This window comes from Ictalurus punctatus, chromosome 5 (assembly GCF_001660625.3).
Source record: "Ictalurus punctatus breed USDA103 chromosome 5, Coco_2.0, whole genome shotgun sequence".
NCBI classification, from domain to species: domain Eukaryota; kingdom Metazoa; phylum Chordata; class Actinopteri; order Siluriformes; family Ictaluridae; genus Ictalurus; species Ictalurus punctatus.
Genome location: NC_030420.2, coordinates 652061 through 674876, shown reverse-complemented (window position 1 = coordinate 674876; position 22816 = coordinate 652061). Strand labels below are relative to the sequence as shown.

The following is a 22816-nucleotide window of genomic DNA, read 5'->3' as shown; positions in this document are numbered from 1 at the left end:
AAAAATGTATTTATTTATTTTTAATTCGAAACCTTTTCTAAATGATATATTTACATAGAAATATAAACACGATATTTTGATGATTAGTGGAGTTGCTTTCTTTTTCCACAGAAAATCCGCCTCCCTACAGTAGCACGTTTTGCTATGCAAATAACCACAATCATCCATTAATATGCAAATGAGCTCGTGACGTCTTTAGAGATTTGTACCTACGTGTTGTCCGTTAAACAGTTGTAGCTGGAGGAGGAGAAGAAGTCTGAGGGAACGCTTTGGATCATTTTCACGGACTATTGTTGTAAATAATATAAATTTAGGAGTTATCTCCCGTTTTTTGGCCATGACACCACTAATTATAATCGCTCTGGGGAGCTTTTTAGCCGGAGTCACGAGTCGGTCGTTACTCGGACAGATGTCGGAGTCTCCTGAGGCGGGACAGTGCGGCCAGCTCACCGCGCCATGGACCGACACTGAGGTCACCTCACTGTCCGGAGACTGGAGCCACATGTACCGCCTGAAAGTCTTCCCCATGTCTAAGGAGGGACCACATCGAATGGTTTTCCCGGAGCAGCCGCTGTTCCGCTTCGTTCGGCGGGTGTACAGGTGCTGTCAGATGGGCCACCACTGCGGAGGGGTTAAAGGGCTCCAAGGCCGGGAGACTGCAGGTGAGCTCTTCGGGACCGTTATTAAGAGATTAATCACCTGTTAATTTAATGATATTTTCCCTCTCATTACTTCATAAAATCATCAGAAACCAGAGGGCTTCTATTCAGCCCAGTGAGTAACTGCTCGCGCGCCGACACCGATTTCCCGCCTTTATTTCATGCTGTTTTTAAACCATGGAAGTGCACGCGGGACAGATTGTACCACTAGCCTTAAGGATCGTTTAGCTCTGTGTATTTTGTCATGGAATGGCACTAAACCTCTCAAAACGTGTATTATTTAGAAAGTGAACGAGTGTAAATACTCAGAAAGACTTTGTAAGGTGATTTTAAAAATATATACATGCTTTTTAAAACCTCCCTCTCTGTTTAAAACCTCCCTCTGTTTCTAAATGAATCAGCAGCTCCTTCTTTAGATAAAGCAGTGAGAATTAACATGGCTGATTAAATTAAACTGAATAATGTTTGTGTTTTCAAGGCTCCACAGTGGAGTTTGTGCTGAGCCAGGACGTCTGGTCAGTGCCAATACTGAGAGCCGAGGTTCATCTTCACATCTCCAACCCACACCAGCTGAACGTCCAGCCTCTGCTGCCCTGGCTCGAGAAACGCAACCTTCCTACGAGGTGAGACAGATCACAAAGCGCAGACTGATAAACTTTATACTTTAGTAAAATTATACAGTATCTAGAATATTCTCTCTCTCTTTCGGTAGGTACAGTGTGTGGTGGAAGGACAGCGTGCTGGAGGTCAGGGTGGATCTGCTCTTCCTCTTCCAGGCTCTTCAGGCTGTCAGAGGGAGGCGTGGAGGCTCCAGCGTGATGGAGATCCGGCGTGTCGGAGATCTTCACTCACTCCGGGCTTCGGAAACGAGACCCACTGAGGCGCAGGGTGGGAACGGGAGGGCGGAGCGCCCCCCGCAGGTTCCTGTCGAGCTGGGCCTGGCCTTACACTGCAGCACCGTGGAGCTGAACAAACCCCTGCCGTGTGAGAGTCACGGGGTACGGCTGCTTCACACACCCTTCATCACACTGTCTTATGGATAACACACACTCACACACACTGCTCTTGATGTGTTTGTCAAAAGTGCTGTCTACTGGGACACTGTAAATATTCCAAATACGCACTTCAGCAGGCCGTTTGAATATATTTAATTTATGGGTGTTGTTTTGTGGGAAACTTATCAATGTATGTAGTGTAAATAAACACATAGTTATATATAAAAACCTTTTATTTCTTTCTGAAGTTGAATGCTGTTTGATTTATTGCTCGCCAGTGGATCACTTACTGTTGTGTTTAATAAAAATGACATTTTCTCATGACACACATAAACAAAAGTTCATACAAGGTGATTTGAGGTAATTCAATTATTCAAATTTAGCTTTACTATAAAACCTGGAATTTAGAAGGTTAAAAATAGCTTTTTTTTTAATGATGAAGCAAAGAACACTAAATAAATGCATCCTGTGCAAAACAGCAATATTACAAACAGTATTTAAAGTCAAGTATATAAATCATTTGTCACAAATGAAATATTAGATCAGAATTATCAGATTGTCTACATTATTCATCCAAAATAAGGTGTTCTGAGTGCAGAGACGTGCTGCTTAGGTCTGCTCTATATCTGGAATACAGCGTGTTATACTTTTCACAATAGTAAATACCAGATCCTAATAATTCCATGTTTATTAAGATCTATATTTCAATTTACAAACTGCCACCTAGCGGCCATCAATAGTATTTACCAGCGGTAAACGCCACCTAACAGCCATCATTAGTAATTACCAATAGTAAACACCACCTAGTGGCCATCACTAGTATTTACCAGCGGTAAACGCCACCTAGCGGGCATCACTAGTAATTACCAATAGTAAACACCACCTAGTGGCCATCATTAATAATTACCAATAGTAAACACCACCTAGTGGCCATCATTAGTATTTACCAGCGGTAAACGCCACCTAGCGGCCATCATTAGTAATTACCAATAGTAAACACCAGTTAGTGGCCATTGTTAGTAGCTACCACCGGTAAACGCCAGCTAACGGCCATCGTTAGTAGCTACCAGTGGTAAACGCCAGTTAGCGGCCATCGTTAGTAGCTACCAGCAGTAAACGACAACAAGTGGCCATAGTTAGTAATTACCTACCAATAGTAAACACCACCTAGTAGCCATCGTTAGTAGCTAACAGCGCTAAACGCCAGCTAGTGGCCAACGTTAGTAGCTAACAGCGCTAAACGCCAGCTAGTGGCCATCGTTAGTAGCTAACAGCGGTAAACGCCAGCTAGTGGCCATTGTTAGTAATTACAAGTGGGAAACACCACCTAGTGGTCGTCTTAGTAATTACCACTTATAAACAACACCTAGTGGCCATCTTAGTAACTGTCAGTGATAAACACTACCTAGTGGCAATCTTTACCTTTACATTTACATTTATATTACATTTATTGACTTATTTACATAAACCTATATTGACAAAAAGTAGGAAAAAACACCACCTACTGGCCATTAGTAGTAATTACCAGCAGTAAGCACCACCTATCAGGGGGTGTGTTGAATACAGAGCTCTACTGTAGCACATACCTGGTGCAGAGAGATGTGGATGTTCCACACTAAACAATGACTTGGTAAATATTTACTTACATTTTTTTTAATGTAGATATTAGTTTTGCTAGCTAGCTTGTCTCCTGCTTCTAATTACAATAAAGAATATTATTATTTATGTAGTGTTAGGTAGCTGGTGTGTTTGAAGCTGTATCCATAAAGGTGTGTGTGTGTGTGTGTCTGTGTGACGTGCTTATTTCCACTTTAAGGGTCGCAGTTAGACTCTGCACTCTGTCCTGAACTCAGAATGGAGGGAGACGCGGGCAAAGTTCAGGCTGACAGAGAGAGAGAGAGAGTGAGTGAGAGAGAGAGTAAGAGAGAGGGAGGAGGGGGAGAGAAAAGCGAGAAAAATCACCTTCGAAAGCAAAACAACAGCCGGCAGAAGTGGAGACGCGGTAGAAGTCCAGGAAAAGTGGACACGAGTCCTTACTGAAAACGGATAAACAGAGCGTACGGATACACCCAGGTGAATATGAGTGTGTGTGTGTGTGTGTGTGTGTGTGTGTGTGTGTGTGTGTGTGTGTGTGTTACACCTTGTGCGACCTTGGTTGTGAGGTAGGAGCTATATTAATGATTGTTGCGTTCACCTGTCCATAGGTAAACACACACACATAGGCAGCACTGTGTGTGTGTGTGTGGCTTACAGTTATATGTCTCTCTTATCATCAATGTGTGTGTGTGTGTGTGTGTGTTATTAATGGTGTGTTTATTCAGCATCACGGACACTGTTCGTGACCCACATTTTGTGAGTGTGTGTGTGTGTGTGTGTGTGTGTGTGGAGCCAAATTCAAAGTTGATGTAAAAAGCTGGTGGTTCGATGAGTTTGATTATTCGGAACCTCATGTACACAATGAGTGTGTTTGTGTTGTGTGTGTTTTATATTGATTTTTATGTAATCTGAACTGCTTAATGGACTTTACTGGTTTTGAACTGAAACTGGACTCGGCGGTTCTGCAGTCCTCAGTGTTGTTCACTGCACATGTGATGTAAACAACATGCTTCCAGAGCACACTTACAGAGTGCACACGCGTAGCAGCAGTGTAGCTTTCATCATTAAGATGAGTGTTAATAATCATTTATTTTTAATCTCTAACTGTGAGGAAGTGTGTGAAGTCATCGTGTAGCGTGTGTGTGTAGGGGAATAAAACAGAACCAGACTGTGGCCCAAAATGAGGACTGAACACAAGGCCCAAAAACCTACATCAAAGTGTTGCCCAAAACCCAAGAACCTAATTAAACTATCGCTGAACTCAACCAAAAAGGACAAGACATGAATTAAACCCTGGCCCAAAAGACTGAGGTCCGACTTAAACCGTGACTAAAAAGAAAAAGACCCAAAATATAAAGGTCTGAACCACACTGTTCCCTAAAAAGAACAAGGTCTGAATCAAACTGGGGCCCAAATACAATAGCTTGAGCTAAACTATGGCCCAGAAGACACAAGTCCAAACTAACTGCCCAGATTTCAGAGGTCTGAACTGAACCATGGCCCAGAAGACGGATCAGAACCAAACTGTTGCCTCAGAGCTGATAACTGTGTGGCCCAAAACCCAAGAACTAAATAACACCAAGCCGTGGTCCAAAAACAAGGATTGACCCAAATTATAAATGGGGTGAACAATCACACACTTACTTTAAAACTCCTCTAGTGACCTGTGTGTGTGTGTGTGTGTGTGTGTGTAGCTGGGTAATGGAGGGAGGAGAGGAGCGAGGGATGGAGGGACGAGTGCGCAGGCTTTCGGCTCTGCAGCAACAACTGCTCTCCTCTCTCTTGGGCTCCGGCGTGACCCGGGAAGTGCTGATCCAGGCCGTCGGCGAGCTGGAGAGAGAGCGGAACCGAGCCGGAACCGGAATGGGAGGAGGCGCCGGGGCAGAACGCATGGAAACGGCCGAGCGGACGGACGGAGAGAGCTCCGAGGACGGAGACGCCGACTTCCCTCCACCCATCTTCAGGGAGATCGAGAAACTCCCTCCAGAGGAAGCAGCTAGGCAAAGGGCTGAGGTGGAGCAGCTGCTGCAGTGAGTGCACACACACACACACACACACACACACACACACACTGCACACACACACGCACTGCACACACACACATTGCACACACGCACACACACACACACACTGCACACACACACACTGCACACACTGCACACACACACACACACACACACACACTGCACACACACATACACTGCACACACACACATTGCACACACGCACACACACACACACACTGCACACACACACACACTGCACACACTGCACACACACACACACACACTGCACACACACACACACACACACTGCACACACACACACTGCACACACACACACACACACACACACACACACACTGCACACACACACACACACACACTGCACACACTGCACACACACACACACACACTGCACACACTGCACACACACACACACACACACTGCACAGACACACACTGCACACACACACACACTGCACACACGCACTGCACACACACACACACACGCACTGCACACACACACACACACACACACACACTGCACGCACACACACACACACACACACACACACACACACACACACACCCCCACACACACACACACACACACACACACACTGCACACACACACACGCACACACACATACACACACACTGCACATTGCACACACACACACATACAAACTATACACACACTACACACACATACACATACTACACACACACACACACACACACAGCACACACACACTCTCACCGCACAATACACACACAGGATCTTGACTGTACATATGTATTGTGGTGAGAGACACGTTACACACACACACTCACACAGTATAAACCATATATACACAAACAGTATACACTCTCACAATATACACAATACACACACACACACACACACACTCACACACACACACACTCACACAAAAGGTATCCTATTGATTAGTCACTTTATCAGATGCTGTTCATCCACATCCAGACACACACACACACACACACACACACACACACACACACACACACACACTAAATTTGCCTAAATTCCTCTTTCATTATATCCTCCTTACCCGCTCTGTTCTTTGTCCTGCTCATGTGCCCCTCTGTTCTCCATCAGTGTGTGTGAGTGTGAGTGTGTGTGTGTGTGTGTGTGTGTGAGTAAATGTGTGTGTGAGAGAGTGTGTGTCTCGGCTCTCTCTCAGTGATGGAGGGATATAAAGGAGAGGTTCCACCTTTTCTAGTTACTAATTACCCACAGACTTCATTATTCTCTTTAATAAATGAGCTACACACACTGGTTAAAATTAACAGAGAGTGTGTGTGTGTGTGTGTGTGTGTGTGTGTGCATTACTCTGAGTGATACCGTGTGCTTGTGCTAATTCAGTTTGTGTTAAGTGTTTCTGATCATCCGTACACACGCGCTTCACAGATAAAAATGTGCAGAAGAGGCATTTCTCTGTGTGTGTCTGTGTGTGTCTGTGTGTGTCTGTGTGCGTGTGTGTGCGTGTGTGTGTGTGTGTATGTGTGAGTTGTGCAGTGTTAACAGATGTTATGAGCAGTGTAGCTGGACTCTGACCCCTCTGTCCTTCCCTTATCTCACACTGTCAACATTGCCTACGTGGTGTGTTCTGTTTATTTAACGACTCCGCCGCATTAGCAAGGACATTTTGATGTCCATCTGGAACAGACTCGCGTCTGATCTGAGTAAGAACACCGTGTTGTAGGACAACACACACCATGTCACGGCACCGTGTGAACAGAACACTCTATCATGTCTAACAGAGTAGCATCCTCGCTGGACTGTCGCACCAGTATGCACCGATGAATGAAAACTAGCAAGCCAACATCATGCCTAATAACTGTTGGTTAGCATTAGCACTCCTTCTTCTTATTCTTCTTCTTCTTTCCTAAAATTAATCATGTAGACCAAAGCATAAAATGTCGGCACACAAAACTTGGTCAACTGGTTACTTTTTGAAGAAACATGTACAGTACAGAACATCTTCAGCTCTGGGATGTTGGTGTGTTTCTGCACATGAACTGCTTCAGGTTCTTCCACAACATTTCTGCTGGATTAAGGTCAGGACTTTGACTTTTATTCTTCTTTAAGCGTCTTTGCTAGAACGACTCGTGTGTTTAGGATCATTGTCTTGCTGCATGACCCACTTTCTCTTCAGATTCAGTTCATGGACAGATGTCTTGATATTGTCCTTCAGAATTCGCTGGTATCATTCAGATTCATTGTTCCATCAGTGATGGCGAGTCGTCCTGGTCCAGATGCAGCAAAACAGACCCAAACCATGACACTACCACCACCATGTTTCACAGCTGGGATCAGGTTCTTATGCTGGAATGCAGTGTTTTCCTTTCTCCAAACATAACGCTTCTCATTTAAACCAAAAAGTTCTATTTTGGTCTCACTCATCCGTCCACAAAACATTTTTCCAGTAGACTTCTGACTCGTCCACTTGATCTTTAACAACCTGCAGAAGGGCAGCAGTGTTCTTTTTGGAGAGTAGAGGCTTTCTCCTTGTAGCCCTGCCATGCACACCGTTGTTGTTCAGTGTTCTCCTGATGGTGGACTCATGAACATTAACATTAGACAATGTGGGAGAGGCCTTTAGATGCTTAGAAGTTCCCCTGGGTTCCTCTGTCACCTCGTGGACTATTACACGTCTTGCTCTTAGCATGTTTGTTGGTCGAACACCCCTGGATTTGTGGAGTCCAAACTCTTTAGAGATGTTTTTTTTAACCTTTTCCACCATGATGAGCTTCAACAACTCTTTTTCTGAGGTCCTCAGAAATCTCTTTTTTTCATGCCATGATACACTTCCACAAACACGTTGTGAAGATCAGACTCTGATAGATCCCTGTTCTTTAAATAAAACAGGACACTTACTCACTCACACCTCATCATCATCCCCCGGACTAATTTCACCTTCAGATTAACTGCTAATCCTAGACGTTCACATACTTTTGCCGCTCACAGATATGTAATAATGGATACTTTTCCTCAGTAAATAAATGACTGTATATATTTTATATTGTATTTTAGATATATTTTGTCTCGTTCCTTTAATTGGGTTCTCTATGTCTACTTTTAGGACTTGTGTGAAAATCTGATGAAGTTTTAGGTCATATTTATGCAGAAATATATTTATCTGTAAAGTTTGTTGGATCAAGTCATTGGATACATGTGCATCTGCTTATCTGTAAGTGGCCACATGTTGCTCACTTGATTGGTTTAAAAATATCAGCCAATCAGCTCTTAGCTGTTCACAGGGTTAGCACTGACCGTCTGTCACTATGTCCAGGTATCAGCCTTCTAGTATTTAATGTAACCTTACACAAGATATGTACTAGGGGTGCTATTCGCAAAGGAGTGCTTGGACCCCGATAATCGCTGCTTGTGGATAGTGTTTAAAAGTGAAAAAGATCAATTAGAAACACTTAATTTCAATTAATGTTAAAACTGTGTGTGTGTGTGTGTTAGAGAGGACCCATGGCGTGTGGCAAAGATGGTGAAGAGCTACATGCAGCAGCACAATCTTCCTCAGAGGGAGGTGGTGGAGGCGACGGGACTCAATCAGTCTCACCTGTCACAGCATCTGAACAAAGGGACGCCCATGAAGAACCAGAAACGAGCCGCGCTTTACAGCTGGTACGTCAAGAAACAGGACGAGATCAGCCAGCGTGAGTACACACACACACACACACACTCATCATACACACACACATCATACACACACAAACACAGTGTGTCGTTATCATAAAAGTCTTCATTGCAGAGTTTACCAATGCGAGTCGCGGAATGGTTCTGGGGGAGGAGCCAAGTGAAGAAAACAGGAAGGGGCGGAGAAACCGGTTTAAATGGGGCCCGGCGTCACAACAGATCCTGTTCCAGGCCTACGAGCGCCAGAAAAACCCCAGCAAGGAGGAGAGAGAGGGACTGGTGGAGGAGTGTAACCGGTGAGAGCAGACACACTGTGTGTGTGTGTGTGCGTGTGTGCGCGCGTGCGTGTGTGTATGTGGTGCACAAAGCCCTTAAACACCTCTGATGTGTGTTTGTGTGTTTCAGAGCGGAGTGTTTGCAGAGGGGCGTGTCTCCATCACAGCTGGCCGGTTTGGGTTCGAACCTGGTGACAGAAGTGCGTGTGTATAACTGGTTCGCTAATCGCCGCAAAGAGGAAGCGTTTCGCCACAAACTGTCAGTCGACCCACCTTACAGCAGCCAATCAGCATCCGGGACAGAGCAGAGCATCCCGCCCACTCCCACACAAGGTAACACATACACACAGATCAATAAATGTAGTGTATAATAGTGAAATAAGCGATTCCGAATTGTACTAAACAGTACAGGGGTTTCCCAGTTACCATGACAACCAGATGCTAAACTGCAGATCAGTATAGTAGGTAGTAGTAGCTAACTACTGGTTAGTGTACATCACTGTGATTTGGGACACAACCCGTGGCAGATTGATGAGATTCTCTCTCTCTGTCTCAGGTATGAAGTTTACTTCCTCTGTAGTGTGTGAGGGCATAGGGGCTTTGCGGCATGCTGGGAGCGGAGACAGAGTGGACGGAGGACACCTGGGGACGGGTCTGATCCAGCTGGAGCCGAGTCACATGCTTCTGGAAGCACATCAGCACAAACTGGTGAGATTATCTTCATCAGATGCTCTTCTGTTCTCGCTGACATCAGTGTCAGGGTTCTCCTGATAGAACCGCTGATACGTCTGTGACCGCTTCCTCTCATGTGTGTGTGTGTGTGTGTGTGTGTGTGTGTGTGTGTGTGTGTGTGTGTGTGTGCATCAGGTATCAGGAGGAGGGTCTCTGCCGCCCGTCAGCACCCTGACATCTCTCCACAGCGTGTCTCACACACACTCCAGCTCGTCGCAGGGCCTCATCATGGCCTCCTTACCCAGCGTCATGAGTCTGGGAGACTCGTCTCTGCTCATAGGTATATACACACACACACACACACACACACACACACACACACGCACACACACACACACACACACGCGCACACACGCACACACATACGCACACACACACACACACATACGCGCACACACGCACGCACACACGTGCGCACACCTTGTAGCGTGTGCTGGTTATTCCTTGTGTTTTCTTATCCTCTCCCCTGTAGGTCTCACGTCCGCTCAGCCACAGTCGGTTCCCGTCATCAACAACGTAGGGGGCGGGTTCACCACGCTCCAGCCAATCACCTTCCAGCAGCAGCTCCATGCATCCACCCAGCAGCCAATCACGCAGCAGCTGCCAAGTCACATGACTCCGAGTCCCTTCATGGCCACGATGGCGCCGCTGTCCTGCCATAGTAAGTGATGACATCGTGTTTGTGTGTGGAATGACATCATTCATAAGGAATACATCACGTAGGCTATGTGTGTGTGTGTGTGTGTGTGTGTGTGTTTCAGTGTACAGTAAGACAGATCTGACGTCGTATCCCTCCTCCAGCCTCCTGTCCCAGGCGATGGTCATCGCCGACAGCAGCAGCATCGGAACCCTCGCTAATCTCACCACAGTCCGACAGGTGACTCCCAGATTAGCATCAAATTAGCATTAGCACACTAAGATCAGTGTGTATGATAAATATAGATAGATCACTCTGTATTCGTGTGTGTGTGTGTGTGTGTGTGTGTGTGTGTGTGTGAATCAGACGCTGAGCTCGGACTCTGAGGAACACACAAACACCCCGATCCAGGAGGAGTCACTACACCTACAGTCCAGCTCTCCAGTACCAGGTCACACACACACACACACACACACACACACACACACACACAAACCCTCAACTGATGGTTACACACTGTGCACAGTTGTTAGAATAAAAACAGCTACATTAAGGAAACCTTTAACACGTTTATACAGTACGTCTATATATCTTTCAGTGTTTTCAAATCCAACTGTTTTTAAAAAATTATGTTTTCTATTATTTTTGGTCATCAGCATTAAATATCCGAGACCCTACGGTTTTCTGTTTATAAACAGATATATAATAATAATTTATGCATGAAAGTATTGCACTTATGCACTGATTTAAAAAAATAGAGCAAAATTGATGTTTCCTTTTTCATGAACCAATCAAAACCTAGCATTTGATATGAAATAATCGTATAAAAAAAGAGAAGATATTCCATTCAAAAGCCTCAATTAATTAGCAAAATAAATCAATATCCTTAAATCAAAATCAGTTCGAGTATGATAACTACAGCGCACTGAAACTGGCTCTCTGGTCTGTTCTCTAGGGGAAAAACACATTTTCTCCAAGTGTGTTTAATAACAAATCTACAATAATAATCTCTCTGCTGTACGTTAAACCACATCGGAAACTATTTGTGTATAATAAACAGGAGTCTGTTCTAACATGTCTATAATAAAGCTAAACGCCGTGTCCTCCGGTCCTCAGTGTCCTCCAGCAGTCTGGATCTTTATCCTCAAACCCAGTCCAGCGAGTCCCACACCTCCCACCTGCTCACGTCATCGCCCTCAGACATCGGCCCCTACATACCTGCACAGATGGTCTCTACCGCTCAATAGCAGCAGTGAACTCAGTGGAACGTACCATCACGCCTCACAAATGGGGGGACTAATATATATATATATATATATATATATTGTTTAAATAGTTTCTGCGAGTACGTATGTAAAAACCTTACTGACATTGAACATTAACCCATGTGTGTCTCCGAGGAATCTCTGTGGATGAAGATGATGATGGAAAATTCTCAGGGATTAGTAATTTCACCGATGAGGTTTAAAATGCACAAAATAAATAAATAACTGACATCTGCGTGAATCTACACACATCCCAATTGTGTCGAGGAGTCAGTGTGGGTGGAGCTTAAGTTCAATTTGATCAGCCAATCCTGAACTCGATCGTCACCACATCATCTTGGGCGGAAACTATGCCGCTTAAAACACTGCTTCTAATTCCAGGACATAACACTAATTAGCTACGTAGACATAAATAGTGCGTGATGATGTCATCAAGTTAGCGACGGATTGTCAATCAGCAGCCCCTGACCTGAACCCAGACCCAACAGTAATTATTATCCTTAAACACTTTGAATTTCCTCTGTAAATATTATTTTGATGTATGAAATGAATTAAAATTGTATAAAAAAAAACAAACACTACACTACGTTTTGTTGGTTGTTTTTTCCGCTATTGCTAGCTGGCTAACCGAGCTAACCGAGCTAACCTGAGGCTGTAGGTCACATGATGTTAGAAAGAGAAGAAGGAGCGAGAGAGAGAAAAGCATGAAGGTAAACGAAAGTAAGGAAGCAGAAGATTTACAGAATAAGACAGAAGGAGAGAAAGATATCTACTGTACACCTTTCTGGCCACGAGCTCCAGAATCCTGAAGGCTGCACTCTGATTGGCTGTCTGGTTTTCAGCGGGAAACAAACCTCTGAAAGACTGAGACAGTGAGCTGGAAGACGTCCTCAGAACCCCATCGTTAAACGTTACTCGTTATTAACCAGAGGTGAATCTGTGTGTTTGCTGATTGGCTATGAGAAAAGTTCTGTGGTTGGTCCAGCTGCCTCTTTATGTGAAAGTAGGCGGGTCCTCGGCTACAGTTAGTGACGACGCGAATCAGATTCCCGAGAAGTCCGAGGCTTGTGAGACTTTAACAACGCTGACATTACATACGGATAAATCGCCATATGCGGAGGTTTCAGGAAATAAAAATAAAACTTATGAAAGACTTTCATCTGGAATCAGTGCAGTTTTCTCTTTTATAAAAAAAAATGATTTATTTCAAAAAACAAAACAAGAAGAAACTGCAGTGAACTGAATAAAGAACCGCTCCTGATATTAAACACAACCTGAAACAAGTAAATAACCAGTCTCTCTTTCATTCGCTCTCTTTCACTCCCTCATTCATTTTCTTCTTCTTCTTCAGCGTGTTGTTCTCTCTGCTCTGTTCCTGACCGACACGTCTGTCTCCCTGCGCTAACGACTCGTCTTCCTCTCTCTCTGTCACAGCTTTCCTTTTCTTTTTCTTCTTCTTCTTCTTCTTCTTCTTCTTCTTCGGTTCGGCGCTCTCCTCATCCCTCGCTCCGGCATCCGTCCTCTCGTCCTCCAGTCGTCTCTCTGTGCAGGAGGAAAGAAGCAGATCTGATACGGACACGGCCGCTTCCCTCAGCCTCGACTCCATCTCACTGTCACTGTCACTGGAGGGGTGGGGGGGGGGGGGGTGTGTGGGACGCACAAATAGGGCGAGAGAGAGAGACAGGTAGGGAGTGAGATACCGAGAAAGAGACACACAGAGAGAGAGACAGGCAGACAGAGCAAGACAGAAAGAGAGAGACAGGTGGGAAGAGAGAGACAAAGGGGCATGGAGAGAGACAGTGAGAGAGAGACAGTGATATTATGTGTGTGTATGAAAGAGAAAGACTGTCAGTGGTTGCTATGGCAACAAGTAAGTGAGGAAATCTGAGGAGAAACACTGTCACAGTAAATAGTAATATGTGTGTGTGTGTGTGTGTATTACCTGGAGCTGGGTGCAGGTCTGCGTTTAGGAGGCGGGGCTTGCTTTGGCTCCTCCCTCCAGTTACCAGGAAGTGATGTGGAGAAAAGGCGGAAACCTCCGGAACGAGGAAATAAATTAAGATTAATCACAGTGTAGAAGTTTCTGTCATTATAAACATAACGAACGGGTTACATGCAGAGGTCTTAAATAAAACACTGTGCTGCTCACGCATGCACGCGTGCACACACACGCACGCACGCACACACACACACGTCGTGATTTCACTTCGTACTTCCTGAAACAGAATACGGAAAATGGCCTGCCTTGAACCCTTCAGCTCCGCCCTGAACCCTACAGCCCCGCCTTAAACTCTTCAGCTCCGCCCTGAACCCTACAGCCCCGCCTTAAACCCTTCAGCTCCGCCCTGAACCCTACAGCCCCGCCTTAAACCCTTCAGCTCCGCCCTGAAACCTACAGCCCCGCCTTAAACCCTTCAGCTCCGCCCTGAACCCTACAGCCCCGCCTTAAACCCTTCAGCTCCGCCCTGAACCCTACAGCCCCGCCTTAAACCCTTCAGCTCTGCTCTGAACCCTACAGCCCCGCCATAAACCCTTCAGCTCCTCCCTGAACCATACAGCCCCGCCTTAAACCCTTCAGCTCCGCCCTGAACCCTACAGCCCCACCTTAAACTGAAATATTTGTTGTCTGAAACTTGGAGGAAACTTCCATCACAGCTGTTACAGAAGCCGAGTGATTTCAGGCCCGACGCGGTCAAGACGCTGTGCTAATCAACGCATGACAAACGACGTAGTAAAACACAGTAACCGTGATCTTTAACGAAGCATAATTAATGACGATAGAATCTGGGGCAGCTGAAGGTCACACATCGTTATTCTCTCACTTCCTGTACCGAGGTGATTAACAGACCAATGCAACTCGCAATGCAAAAAAGACTATACTTAATCATCTCTAACCACACACACTGCAGTGCATTATGGGTATTCTGAGATGTGTACACTACCTCTCCAGGTGCATTGTGGGATTGAAACTGATATTGAATATACATATAAAATATTTTTAAATCACCATCATCAGCGTCATCCTGTGTGTTGTCACACAGCGCAGGTTTACAGTCAGGGGTCTCTCTGGAAACCTCACAGATCACACTGCAACACACACACACACACACGTTTAATCACAGTAATCACATAAATAAAGGGTGTGTGTATCACTCGACTGTGTCTCTTTTTGTGAGTCATTCTGATTGTTTCTCGGAGTGTATGAGTGTCTCTCTCTTTTTGTGTGTGTGTGTGTGTGTGTGTGTGTGTGTGTGTGTGTGTGTGTGTGTGTGTGTGCGCGTGTGTTTAACCTGTCCAGCATGGCTCCGAGCTTCTTGGCGACGTGAGAGCGGAACTCTGGTGTGGTTTTCAGCTCGTTGCCGTCGTGTTCGTGCTCAGACACTTTCAGTCTGTCGACAGTGATTGATTGAACTTTATTAAATTTGTTTAAAATGTATTTAAATAAACGGTTTAACTCCAGCAGCAGCAGCAGCAGCAGCAGCAGTGTCTTCACTTTACCTCTTACTGTGTGTGTGTTTCCCTCCATCTGTACAGGAATAAACACACACACTGATCACAACATGTACACAAACACTTTCAGAACATAATGCACAGACTCGAACACCACCAGCTGTGATGCTCAGTTACAGTTCTCTGAATAATAACGCTGAACGGTTAGTGATTTCCTCCTGGTTGCTGTGCATTAGTAATGGCACCCTGTACCTTCATGCATCTTGTGTGTTTCAGCTCCAAAACTCCACACCGCCTCTTTAATCCTGTGCGTGCTTTCATCCTCACTGCTGCTGCTGCTTCCGCCGTCACGTGCACTCATCCTTCATCTTCTGCGTGCGCGCGCTCTCTTAAAGCTCGTTAAAGCTCGTCGGTCACGAAAATAAACTTTAAACAAAAACAAAATACAGTCGACTAACTAACGTGAATAAACTTTAGGAGTCATGTCCCAGTCGTAATGTAATCCACACACCCCTCTGTTATTAGCGCTCACTGAACTACAGCCTGGGTCGCGGAATTTCGACGTCATTACGTTAGACTGCAGCGTCATCGCGCAAACGCGGAAGTGAATCTTGCGGATCGCTCTTAAGATATTTCTATTTGGCAATAGCTTACAATGAAATAACATGGATATTTTTAAATAGAGCTCGATAACCCGGAAATGACGACACCAGGTGCGCGACTACAAATAAAGAATAACTTTTTGCAATCTGACATATTTTTAAAGATATAGATTTGTATAATCTAGCTAAATAATCGGGCTAAATAAATAAAACGGATCTGAATTCGAGTTCAGTTCCATAACACTTTATACAAAATCTTACTTTTGTTATAAACTTCATTATTATTTTTGGGAGGTTCTTTCTTCCTAAGATGAAATTGTTGGAAAATAAACCTAATTTTGAATTATTTCTGAAAAAGTTCCAATGTTATTATACTATGGTAAAACTCTCTCTCTCTCTCTCTCTCTCTCTCTCTCTCTCTCTCTCTCTCTCTCTCTCTCTCTCTATATATATATATATATATATATATATATATATATATAGAACCCCTAAGTATAATTTCTATGTTGTCATTTCTTCTTAATATTTTATCTTTATTGTAAATTTTTTGAAGGTTGTGAACATTACTTTTTCAATTTGTTGTAAATGCTTGACACTTCAATATTTATAAATATATAAAACACTATCCAGAACTTCCAGTAAAATGTAAACACACGTCTTCCTGGCGTTAGTGAAGAGCTGACCCCTTTACTGCCAGCGGTCGGGAGATTTTACGGCTGATTTTATATTGGTTATTGACTTATGTGTTTAAAAAAAAAAAAAAAAAAAAACCCAAGCAAATTAGATATAAAAATTGTACAAATAACTGACGGTATTTGTAATAGGAATCTAATCTAGAAGCATAAAGTGAACATAAAAAATACATATTAGCTTTTAAATGCTCTTAATGTATTTAACAATCAGGCAGAAACTGACATTCATCACATCCAGATTGATAAAGAGATTAACTGATTGTTGTACTTTATTGGGGAAATAAATCACAAGTCCTCATGAGTCATAAATCACGACAGAAAATCTCTTTTTAATGAAATGTTTTATTTTCCTTCATTTATTAGAAACAACTAGAATTCACACGGAAGGAAACTGATGACAAACGAACTTCTAAATTTCTCTCGTCTATAATACAATCTTTTCAAAACTATAATCAGAAACACATCATTTCAGTCCGACAGAATTTCAGAAACAGTTTAGTGTCTTTTCCCCCGATCCAGCTCACAATCTGATCTACTGTAAGGCATCAAACGGTCCGTAATCTCACGTCTAATCATCGACACGTGACCCTGAAAACATCTCACATACACCGGTCTTCTATCATCTGAACAGTTTTTAAAAATAAAGACGTTTGGATTGTAGATTTCTGCTTGTTTGTTATCTCTGCTGGGATTTTTAGGGGAGTTTTGTGATATTTTCAGTTCAGTCCTGATACAGGCTTCATCATCATCATCATCATCATCATCATCAACAACAACAACAACAAGAGAAACTAGCACAAAATAAAATAAAATAACGTATATAAAACATGTTTCCAGTTGAACACATTGTACAGAACTCAGTAACACAAACAGAACCAGCTTATCCACTGGACGAAACGTGACTCGGCTTCTCACCGGGCGCCATGGCAACCAAACATCACCGGGGTTTCTTTATAAACGTGAAAAATACAAACAAAACACTTTAAAGTGTTGGTTCAGTAACGTGAGGATTAAAAACGGTCAACGTCAGGAATAAAACGATTTAATGGCTCGTACGTCTGGAATGTGTTTAGAATTTATTACGGATTTATAATAATCTGTATAATCTCATTCAGACGCTGGAACTTTACACGCTGGAACACGCGCTGATAATCAGGTACACAATATATCACAATATTCGATCATCGTCATCATCATGGACTGCACATACGGAAGAGAAATATTTCAGAATATATTTTTAAAACGTATGTAAATATTAAAAACTCCCCCTTTAAAAAAGATCAGTTTTGGACCCATATTTAAGAGAATATTGTGAAATACAGTACAAGACATCACTGCGCAGGAGAGGAACAAATCAACCAAAACATGAGGAGAATTTAATGAACTCGGAACTGAATAAATGACGGGCACGCATTCACATCTCGAGCGACTGGAATAAGAAAAGATTTTATTTTTGTTTTATTTGTCTTTAATGAGATAATAATCCATTTCCCAAAAAAACAAAACCAAATAAAATATCGTTCTGTTTGGGAAACAAACTACAGATCGTGAGCCAAGTGGGCGGAGCCAAGATCTGATCTGAGAATTTTATAATCACAATTAGCGTCAATAAAGAATTTTCCCATTACGATAATCCTGTGACGTTTATCTCTGTTTACAAAACCGCCTCATGATTAGATTTGTTAAAAAGTCTTCGTGTTCATCTGCTCAGTATTTTAACCGTACATGAAGCTCGTGTCCTCAATAATAATCCTATAATTATAATAATAATAATAATAATAATCCTACAATAATAATAATAATAATAATAATAATAACAATAATCCTGACTGTACAATATTGTGATAAGTCGTCTGTGATGATCATCAGCGAGTTCCTGGTGAAAGAAAAAAGAGCAAATTGTGCGATATTCTGGACGTTTTTCTGTGTTTCAGAAGAATAACATCCTGCTATGACACGAACTAAAGAACTGCTGAACGACGGAGACAGGTGTGTGTGATGGTGAGTACACTCAGACACATCACACACACATGGAGCTCTCTCTCTCTCTCTCTCTCGCACACACACAAACACACACACACACACCACTCAGGGGGTCGTATATCCATCTGAACACCCGTCATTCAGACAGTAACACACTCCTAACACACAGTGTTAATGACGTTCCAGCTGATTTTTTCTCTCTGACTGATTTCAGGATCATCATCATCATCCTGACTCTGCATCCTGGAGCGACGCTAATTACACGAATCACACCTCGGATTTGATTATTATTCATTTTCTCCTCATCACCATGTAAGAAACCAGACCAATACAGAGAAGTTAACACACACTCACACAGACACACACACACACTGCATACGTTCTTCATTCAACATCTAAGAGATACTCTTGGGGTGCCATTATTTATGACTCTTTCAAAATGTGTCCAAAGAGTACAGCATTTTAATTTCTTCATTTATAATCTTAAAGAACATTATGCAATTAATTAATAATTTCTAGTCTGAACACAAGATGGCGCCATTTTGACTATTTCTGAATTAGCTTTGAAGTATTTTTCAAAATAATAGAAAAATAAATTATTTTATTTACTTTTTTTGTGTATATTTTAAAACGTAAACATTTCTCAATTTGAAATAAACACACAATTCCAGAGATGCAGAATCGTATTTTGGTTAATTTTCGCTTCAACAAGCCCCGCCTCCAGATGAACCAGATCCGATCAGCCCCACCCCTTTCTCCCTTAAAAGGCAATTCGCATGACATACGGAGTGAACAGAGGAAAGTAGGTGGATAAAGAAAAGCGACTCTTCAGTGTTTTTATTACAACTGTAGTTCACCTCACACACAACAGAGGGCGCTGAACATTACACACCGCCGCTTTAATCACCACCAAGTAAACAAATCGTAACCGTAAACCAGCGTTTATGACGCATGACAGTGGATACAGACTGGAATCACGTTCTCGAGCGTAAACGTTAATGTTTATCTTTAGCATTTAACGATTTGTGAGAAATGCGCAATTTATATTCATTAAAGAACACCAGATTCTATTTGTTTTATCCGTTTTTAGGTCAATTTAATGCCACGGGATGTCAGTGAAACAAACTCCTGTTCTCTCGCCTGCCGCTCTTTTTATAAAAGGAACAGAAAAACAGCGTAAACTGAAGATGAGAAAAGTACAAAGCTGCTGTTAGAGAAAATGAATCAACACCTCCGGGCTGAAGTCAGAACTCCGTCTGTATGTAGTGTATTATAACTCCTCTGTATCTGTCTGGTACGTTGTAGAGGGTTTTTTTGGTACACTTTCATGTTTATAATCAACAGATGGAACGAAACTTCTGGAAAAATACGAGCTGATGGAAAGGAAGGGGTTTTATACTCAGAATAACGACGGAGGAAAGAGATCCTTTCTTCAGCAGAAGTCCATGAGGTGTGACGATGGCTGTGGTGAAGGAATGGAATGATGACATCACACACTCACACACACTCACACACACTCACACACACTCACACACACTCACACACACTCACACACACTCACACACACTCACACCCCCCCGAGCGTGACCTGGTCGTGGCTCAGCAGCATCATTGGCCCCCGTTGTAAGCGTAGTCTGCTTTGTTGTGCATGATCAGTTTGTTGTCCACGAAGTAGAAGCTGTCTGAGCGAGTCTCGTACGGGTGATCCACCATCTGACGGACTGAACACAGGAACACACCAACGCTTAAACGCTGTACGCTTCTCTACACACTGTAACCATGACAACGCTTCTGAACTGTGATTACTCACTGAGCTCGTCCGGGAGCTGGGGGAACTCGTAGATGTGCTCGCACGTGTTGCGGCTGTTCGGTATGCAGAAGCCAAAGTCAAAATCAAAGTTCTTCAGCAGACGCTCCTGAAAATAATGACGCTCGATCATCCGGAAATTATTCACGGGCCGATCTCCTACGGTAAACTCCACGCTTCAGCGACAGAGAACAGGAACAAGTGTTATTAACGACGCTTTAATGAAATAAAAAAAAAGTAACTGTGAAAATAAATAAATAATTCAGCATCAGAGCCATGACAGGTTTGGGAAACGTTAGTGTTGTCTGCGTATCGCAAACGTTTCCTCTCTTCCACCCATTACACACACTGTGGTGATGTATGATTACCAGTTTCACCCCGAGTCCTATAAACGGTACTCACTCATAAACACTGACATGTAAACAGCAGATACAATCTCTACAACTGAGATCATCACCTGAGAGACAGACACAGGCCATTTTACACACAGGAAGGAAGAGGAAATGAACAGAAACGAGGAAATGAGCAGAAATGAAGAGATAGGGACAGAACAAACAGGAAAAAGAGTTTTTCTGAACTTACGTGGCTCCAACTGTGCGAAGTTTAAGAAACGCCGGTGTGAACTGATAGCGAACGAATCGGCCGGTGCTCGTGTCTACATCGACACTTTCTTCATCTTCATCATCAACATCTGAGAGAGGGAAAAAGAGGAAAGGTTTAAGCAAAACAAACAAAAAAACGTGAGAGAAACAGTAGCTCACGATCCAGATAAACTTGTTCACTGTTTCACGTAAATCAGCGCACTAAAACTCACTGTACTGAGATAAAAGACGAATATAAATGTGTGTGACTGCGGCGTACACTCCAAACACACGAATAACGTAAGAGAGAGTGACGGACCGCAGTGAGGAGGTTTGGCGATCTCGAACAGCACGGTGCCCGTCTCCAGGTCTCGGATCTTAAAGCGCGTGAAGTCGATGCTGTAGACGTTGTCCTCGGGTTTGCAGAGGTAGTCTGAACAGGACAAAAAAACACCACACAACTTTAATAAACACTGTACAGACTGTAAAACTAAAACAATGCCCTAGTTAATTAATCATTCAAATAATAAATACTACATTATTATTTTATTTTATATTAATATACGTCTTATTTTTAAATTAATCTCAGTTCAATATTTAATGGTCATTAATAATGATTTTAATGATTATTATTATTATCTGTGGTTAGTCTGGAGCGATTAAAGGACTGCAGTTATAAATTAAAGACTATACAATACTTATAATTTAAGCCAGGATTCAAATAAAGACCATTAAAACAACAACAATAATAATAATAACAACTAAACAAATAAAGAAAGAACCAAAATACTACAAACTGCCTGATGAATTTCCAGATAAACCCAAAGGTAATATTTGTATAAGTGTGATGTTATTAAACTCGTGTACCTGTTGAATTTAATTTTTTTTTTAAAGCATATAAAAGAGAAATGATGTTAAAGTGCTTACCGCGCGTGACAGTCCGGAGCGCGAGCACTTCCTCCGGGGTGATGGCTCTGCCTGAAGCCCGCAGCTCGTCCTCGGTCACGGGCCGCCGCTCCGCCGCGCTCCGCCGAGATTTCAGCCTCTTCACCACCCCGCCGCCGTGTTTCCGCTCTCTGGAGCTCGCCGCGGCCGGGTCGGGACCGTTCACCGCAGCTGTCGTCTCGTTTCGGGAGCTCTGGCTGCTCATGGTTCTGATGTTTGGTTTTTTTCCCACCCTCGGTTTTGTGCTTTCTCTACAGCCAGCTAGCTAGCTACGTTGCTACTAAAAAAAACTCGAAGATTTTTCTGTCCCCAACCGTATTCTGACCAACCCCGCCCTCCTGCTCTATCATTAGCTGATATTTTACGCTCATGAACTATTAGCCAATCGGAGGGCAGAAATATTTGGGGCCACTATCCAATCCCTTGCGAAGGAAGGCGGGACTTACGGCGGGAATACGGGTGGTAAAAACAAAATGCATCCCGGAGACCCCCCGCTGAAACTTAAGATGGCGTTCCGCATCACTATGGAGAAGAGCATACACCTCCTGATTGGCCGTTCACGTTCCAACGTTGCCATGGATACCACTGTACGTTTACTTCCTCATGCATCTCGTTTGACCACAAATCTGGGACAAACCCCAAATTACTCCGTCTTCCTTATACAAGTGCAATATATAGGGAGTACAATAATGGTTTACACACCCTATGTAGTGCCCTAGGTGTCCACTTGAAATGCATTTGGGATTCAGCCCTCTAACAGTTCCGGGAATTTTCCATACGATACTAATCATGATGTTATTTACAATAGTGCACTAGGTGTCCATGACTACAGATCACAAATATAAATTAAGGTTATGAATGAGTTGATAAATTTACGGGCTACTTTTATAGAATTAAAGACCAGGTGTTGAGTTTATC

At 43.2% G+C, this 22816-nt stretch overlaps 4 protein-coding genes across 7 annotated transcripts; 2 read left to right on the top strand and 2 right to left on the bottom strand.

Annotated features, from left to right (window-relative positions):
• Positions 1 to 27: 27 nt before the first annotated feature.
• si:ch211-170d8.2 (uncharacterized protein LOC571755 homolog) lies at positions 28 to 3608 on the top strand. 2 transcript variants are annotated; one of them, XM_047155355.2, is made up of 4 exons: positions 28 to 662; positions 1138 to 1282; positions 1372 to 1657; positions 3471 to 3608. In XM_047155355.2, exons 1-4 carry the CDS (start codon positions 338 to 340, stop codon positions 3480 to 3482), a joined length of 768 nt encoding a protein of 255 aa, XP_047011311.1. In that variant the 5' UTR covers positions 28 to 337; the 3' UTR covers positions 3483 to 3608. The 2 variants fall into 2 exon arrangements, with proteins under 2 accessions (XP_047011311.1, XP_047011309.1); XM_047155353.2 differs by lacking the exon at positions 3471 to 3608 and having other exon boundaries at positions 1372 to 1901.
• hnf1a (HNF1 homeobox a) lies at positions 1877 to 12419 on the top strand. Of its 3 annotated transcripts, none has more exons than XM_017466888.3 (11): positions 1877 to 3727; positions 4945 to 5280; positions 8750 to 8949; positions 9045 to 9225; positions 9335 to 9537; positions 9761 to 9912; positions 10072 to 10216; positions 10409 to 10597; positions 10698 to 10813; positions 10940 to 11024; positions 11690 to 12419. In XM_017466888.3, exons 2-11 carry the CDS (start codon positions 4952 to 4954, stop codon positions 11818 to 11820), a joined length of 1731 nt encoding a protein of 576 aa, XP_017322377.1. In that variant the 5' UTR covers positions 1877 to 3727; positions 4945 to 4951; the 3' UTR covers positions 11821 to 12419. The 3 variants fall into 3 exon arrangements, with proteins under 3 accessions (XP_017322377.1, XP_017322376.1, XP_053536003.1); XM_017466887.3 differs by having other exon boundaries at positions 9033 to 9225; XM_053680028.1 differs by lacking the exons at positions 1877 to 3727; positions 4945 to 5280 and adding an exon at positions 7104 to 7335 and having other exon boundaries at positions 9033 to 9225.
• A 585-nt stretch (positions 12420 to 13004) lies between these two features.
• Positions 13005 to 15861, bottom strand: c5h12orf43 (chromosome 5 C12orf43 homolog). Its single transcript, XM_017466935.3, has 6 exons — positions 15541 to 15861; positions 15337 to 15364; positions 15129 to 15227; positions 14846 to 14925; positions 13781 to 13874; positions 13005 to 13460 (listed from the first exon to the last, which is right to left on the bottom strand). The coding sequence occupies exons 1-6, from the start codon at positions 15647 to 15649 to the stop codon at positions 13142 to 13144; spliced, it is 729 nt and encodes a 242-aa protein (XP_017322424.1). The 5' UTR covers positions 15650 to 15861; the 3' UTR covers positions 13005 to 13141.
• A 1045-nt stretch (positions 15862 to 16906) lies between these two features.
• Positions 16907 to 22647, bottom strand: unc119.1 (unc-119 homolog 1). Its single transcript, XM_017466934.3, has 5 exons — positions 21881 to 22647; positions 21273 to 21386; positions 20955 to 21063; positions 20376 to 20548; positions 16907 to 20286 (listed from the first exon to the last, which is right to left on the bottom strand). Exons 1-5 carry the CDS (start codon positions 22101 to 22103, stop codon positions 20174 to 20176), a joined length of 732 nt encoding a protein of 243 aa, XP_017322423.1. The 5' UTR covers positions 22104 to 22647; the 3' UTR covers positions 16907 to 20173.
• Between the last annotated feature and the right edge of the window lie 169 nt (positions 22648 to 22816).

Coding starts and splice junctions, on each gene's coding strand:
- si:ch211-170d8.2 (XM_047155353.2), top strand. CDS start 338: ATGACACCACTAATTATAATCGCTCTGGGGAGCTTTTTAGCCGGAGTC. Junction 663..1,137: donor CCAAGGCCGGGAGACTGCAG/GTGAGCTCTTCG, acceptor TGTGTTTTCAAG/GCTCCACAGTGGAGTTTGTG. Junction 1,283..1,371: donor AAACGCAACCTTCCTACGAG/GTGAGACAGATC, acceptor CTCTTTCGGTAG/GTACAGTGTGTGGTGGAAGG.
- hnf1a (XM_017466887.3), top strand. CDS start 4,952: ATGGAGGGAGGAGAGGAGCGAGGGATGGAGGGACGAGTGCGCAGGCTT. Junction 8,950..9,032: donor ACAGGACGAGATCAGCCAGC/GTGAGTACACAC, acceptor TTATCATAAAAG/TCTTCATTGCAGAGTTTACC. Junction 11,025..11,689: donor GTCCAGCTCTCCAGTACCAG/GTCACACACACA, acceptor TCCGGTCCTCAG/TGTCCTCCAGCAGTCTGGAT.
- c5h12orf43 (XM_017466935.3), bottom strand. CDS start 15,649: ATGAGTGCACGTGACGGCGGAAGCAGCAGCAGCAGTGAGGATGAAAGC. Junction 14,926..15,128: donor CTCGGAGCCATGCTGGACAG/GTTAAACACACG, acceptor TGTGTGTTGCAG/TGTGATCTGTGAGGTTTCCA. Junction 13,461..13,780: donor AGACCTGCACCCAGCTCCAG/GTAATACACACA, acceptor CCACCCCTCCAG/TGACAGTGACAGTGAGATGG.
- unc119.1 (XM_017466934.3), bottom strand. CDS start 22,103: ATGAGCAGCCAGAGCTCCCGAAACGAGACGACAGCTGCGGTGAACGGT. Junction 21,064..21,272: donor CGCCAAACCTCCTCACTGCG/GTCCGTCACTCT, acceptor TCCCTCTCTCAG/ATGTTGATGATGAAGATGAA. Junction 20,287..20,375: donor CCAGCTCCCGGACGAGCTCA/GTGAGTAATCAC, acceptor TCCTGTGTTCAG/TCCGTCAGATGGTGGATCAC.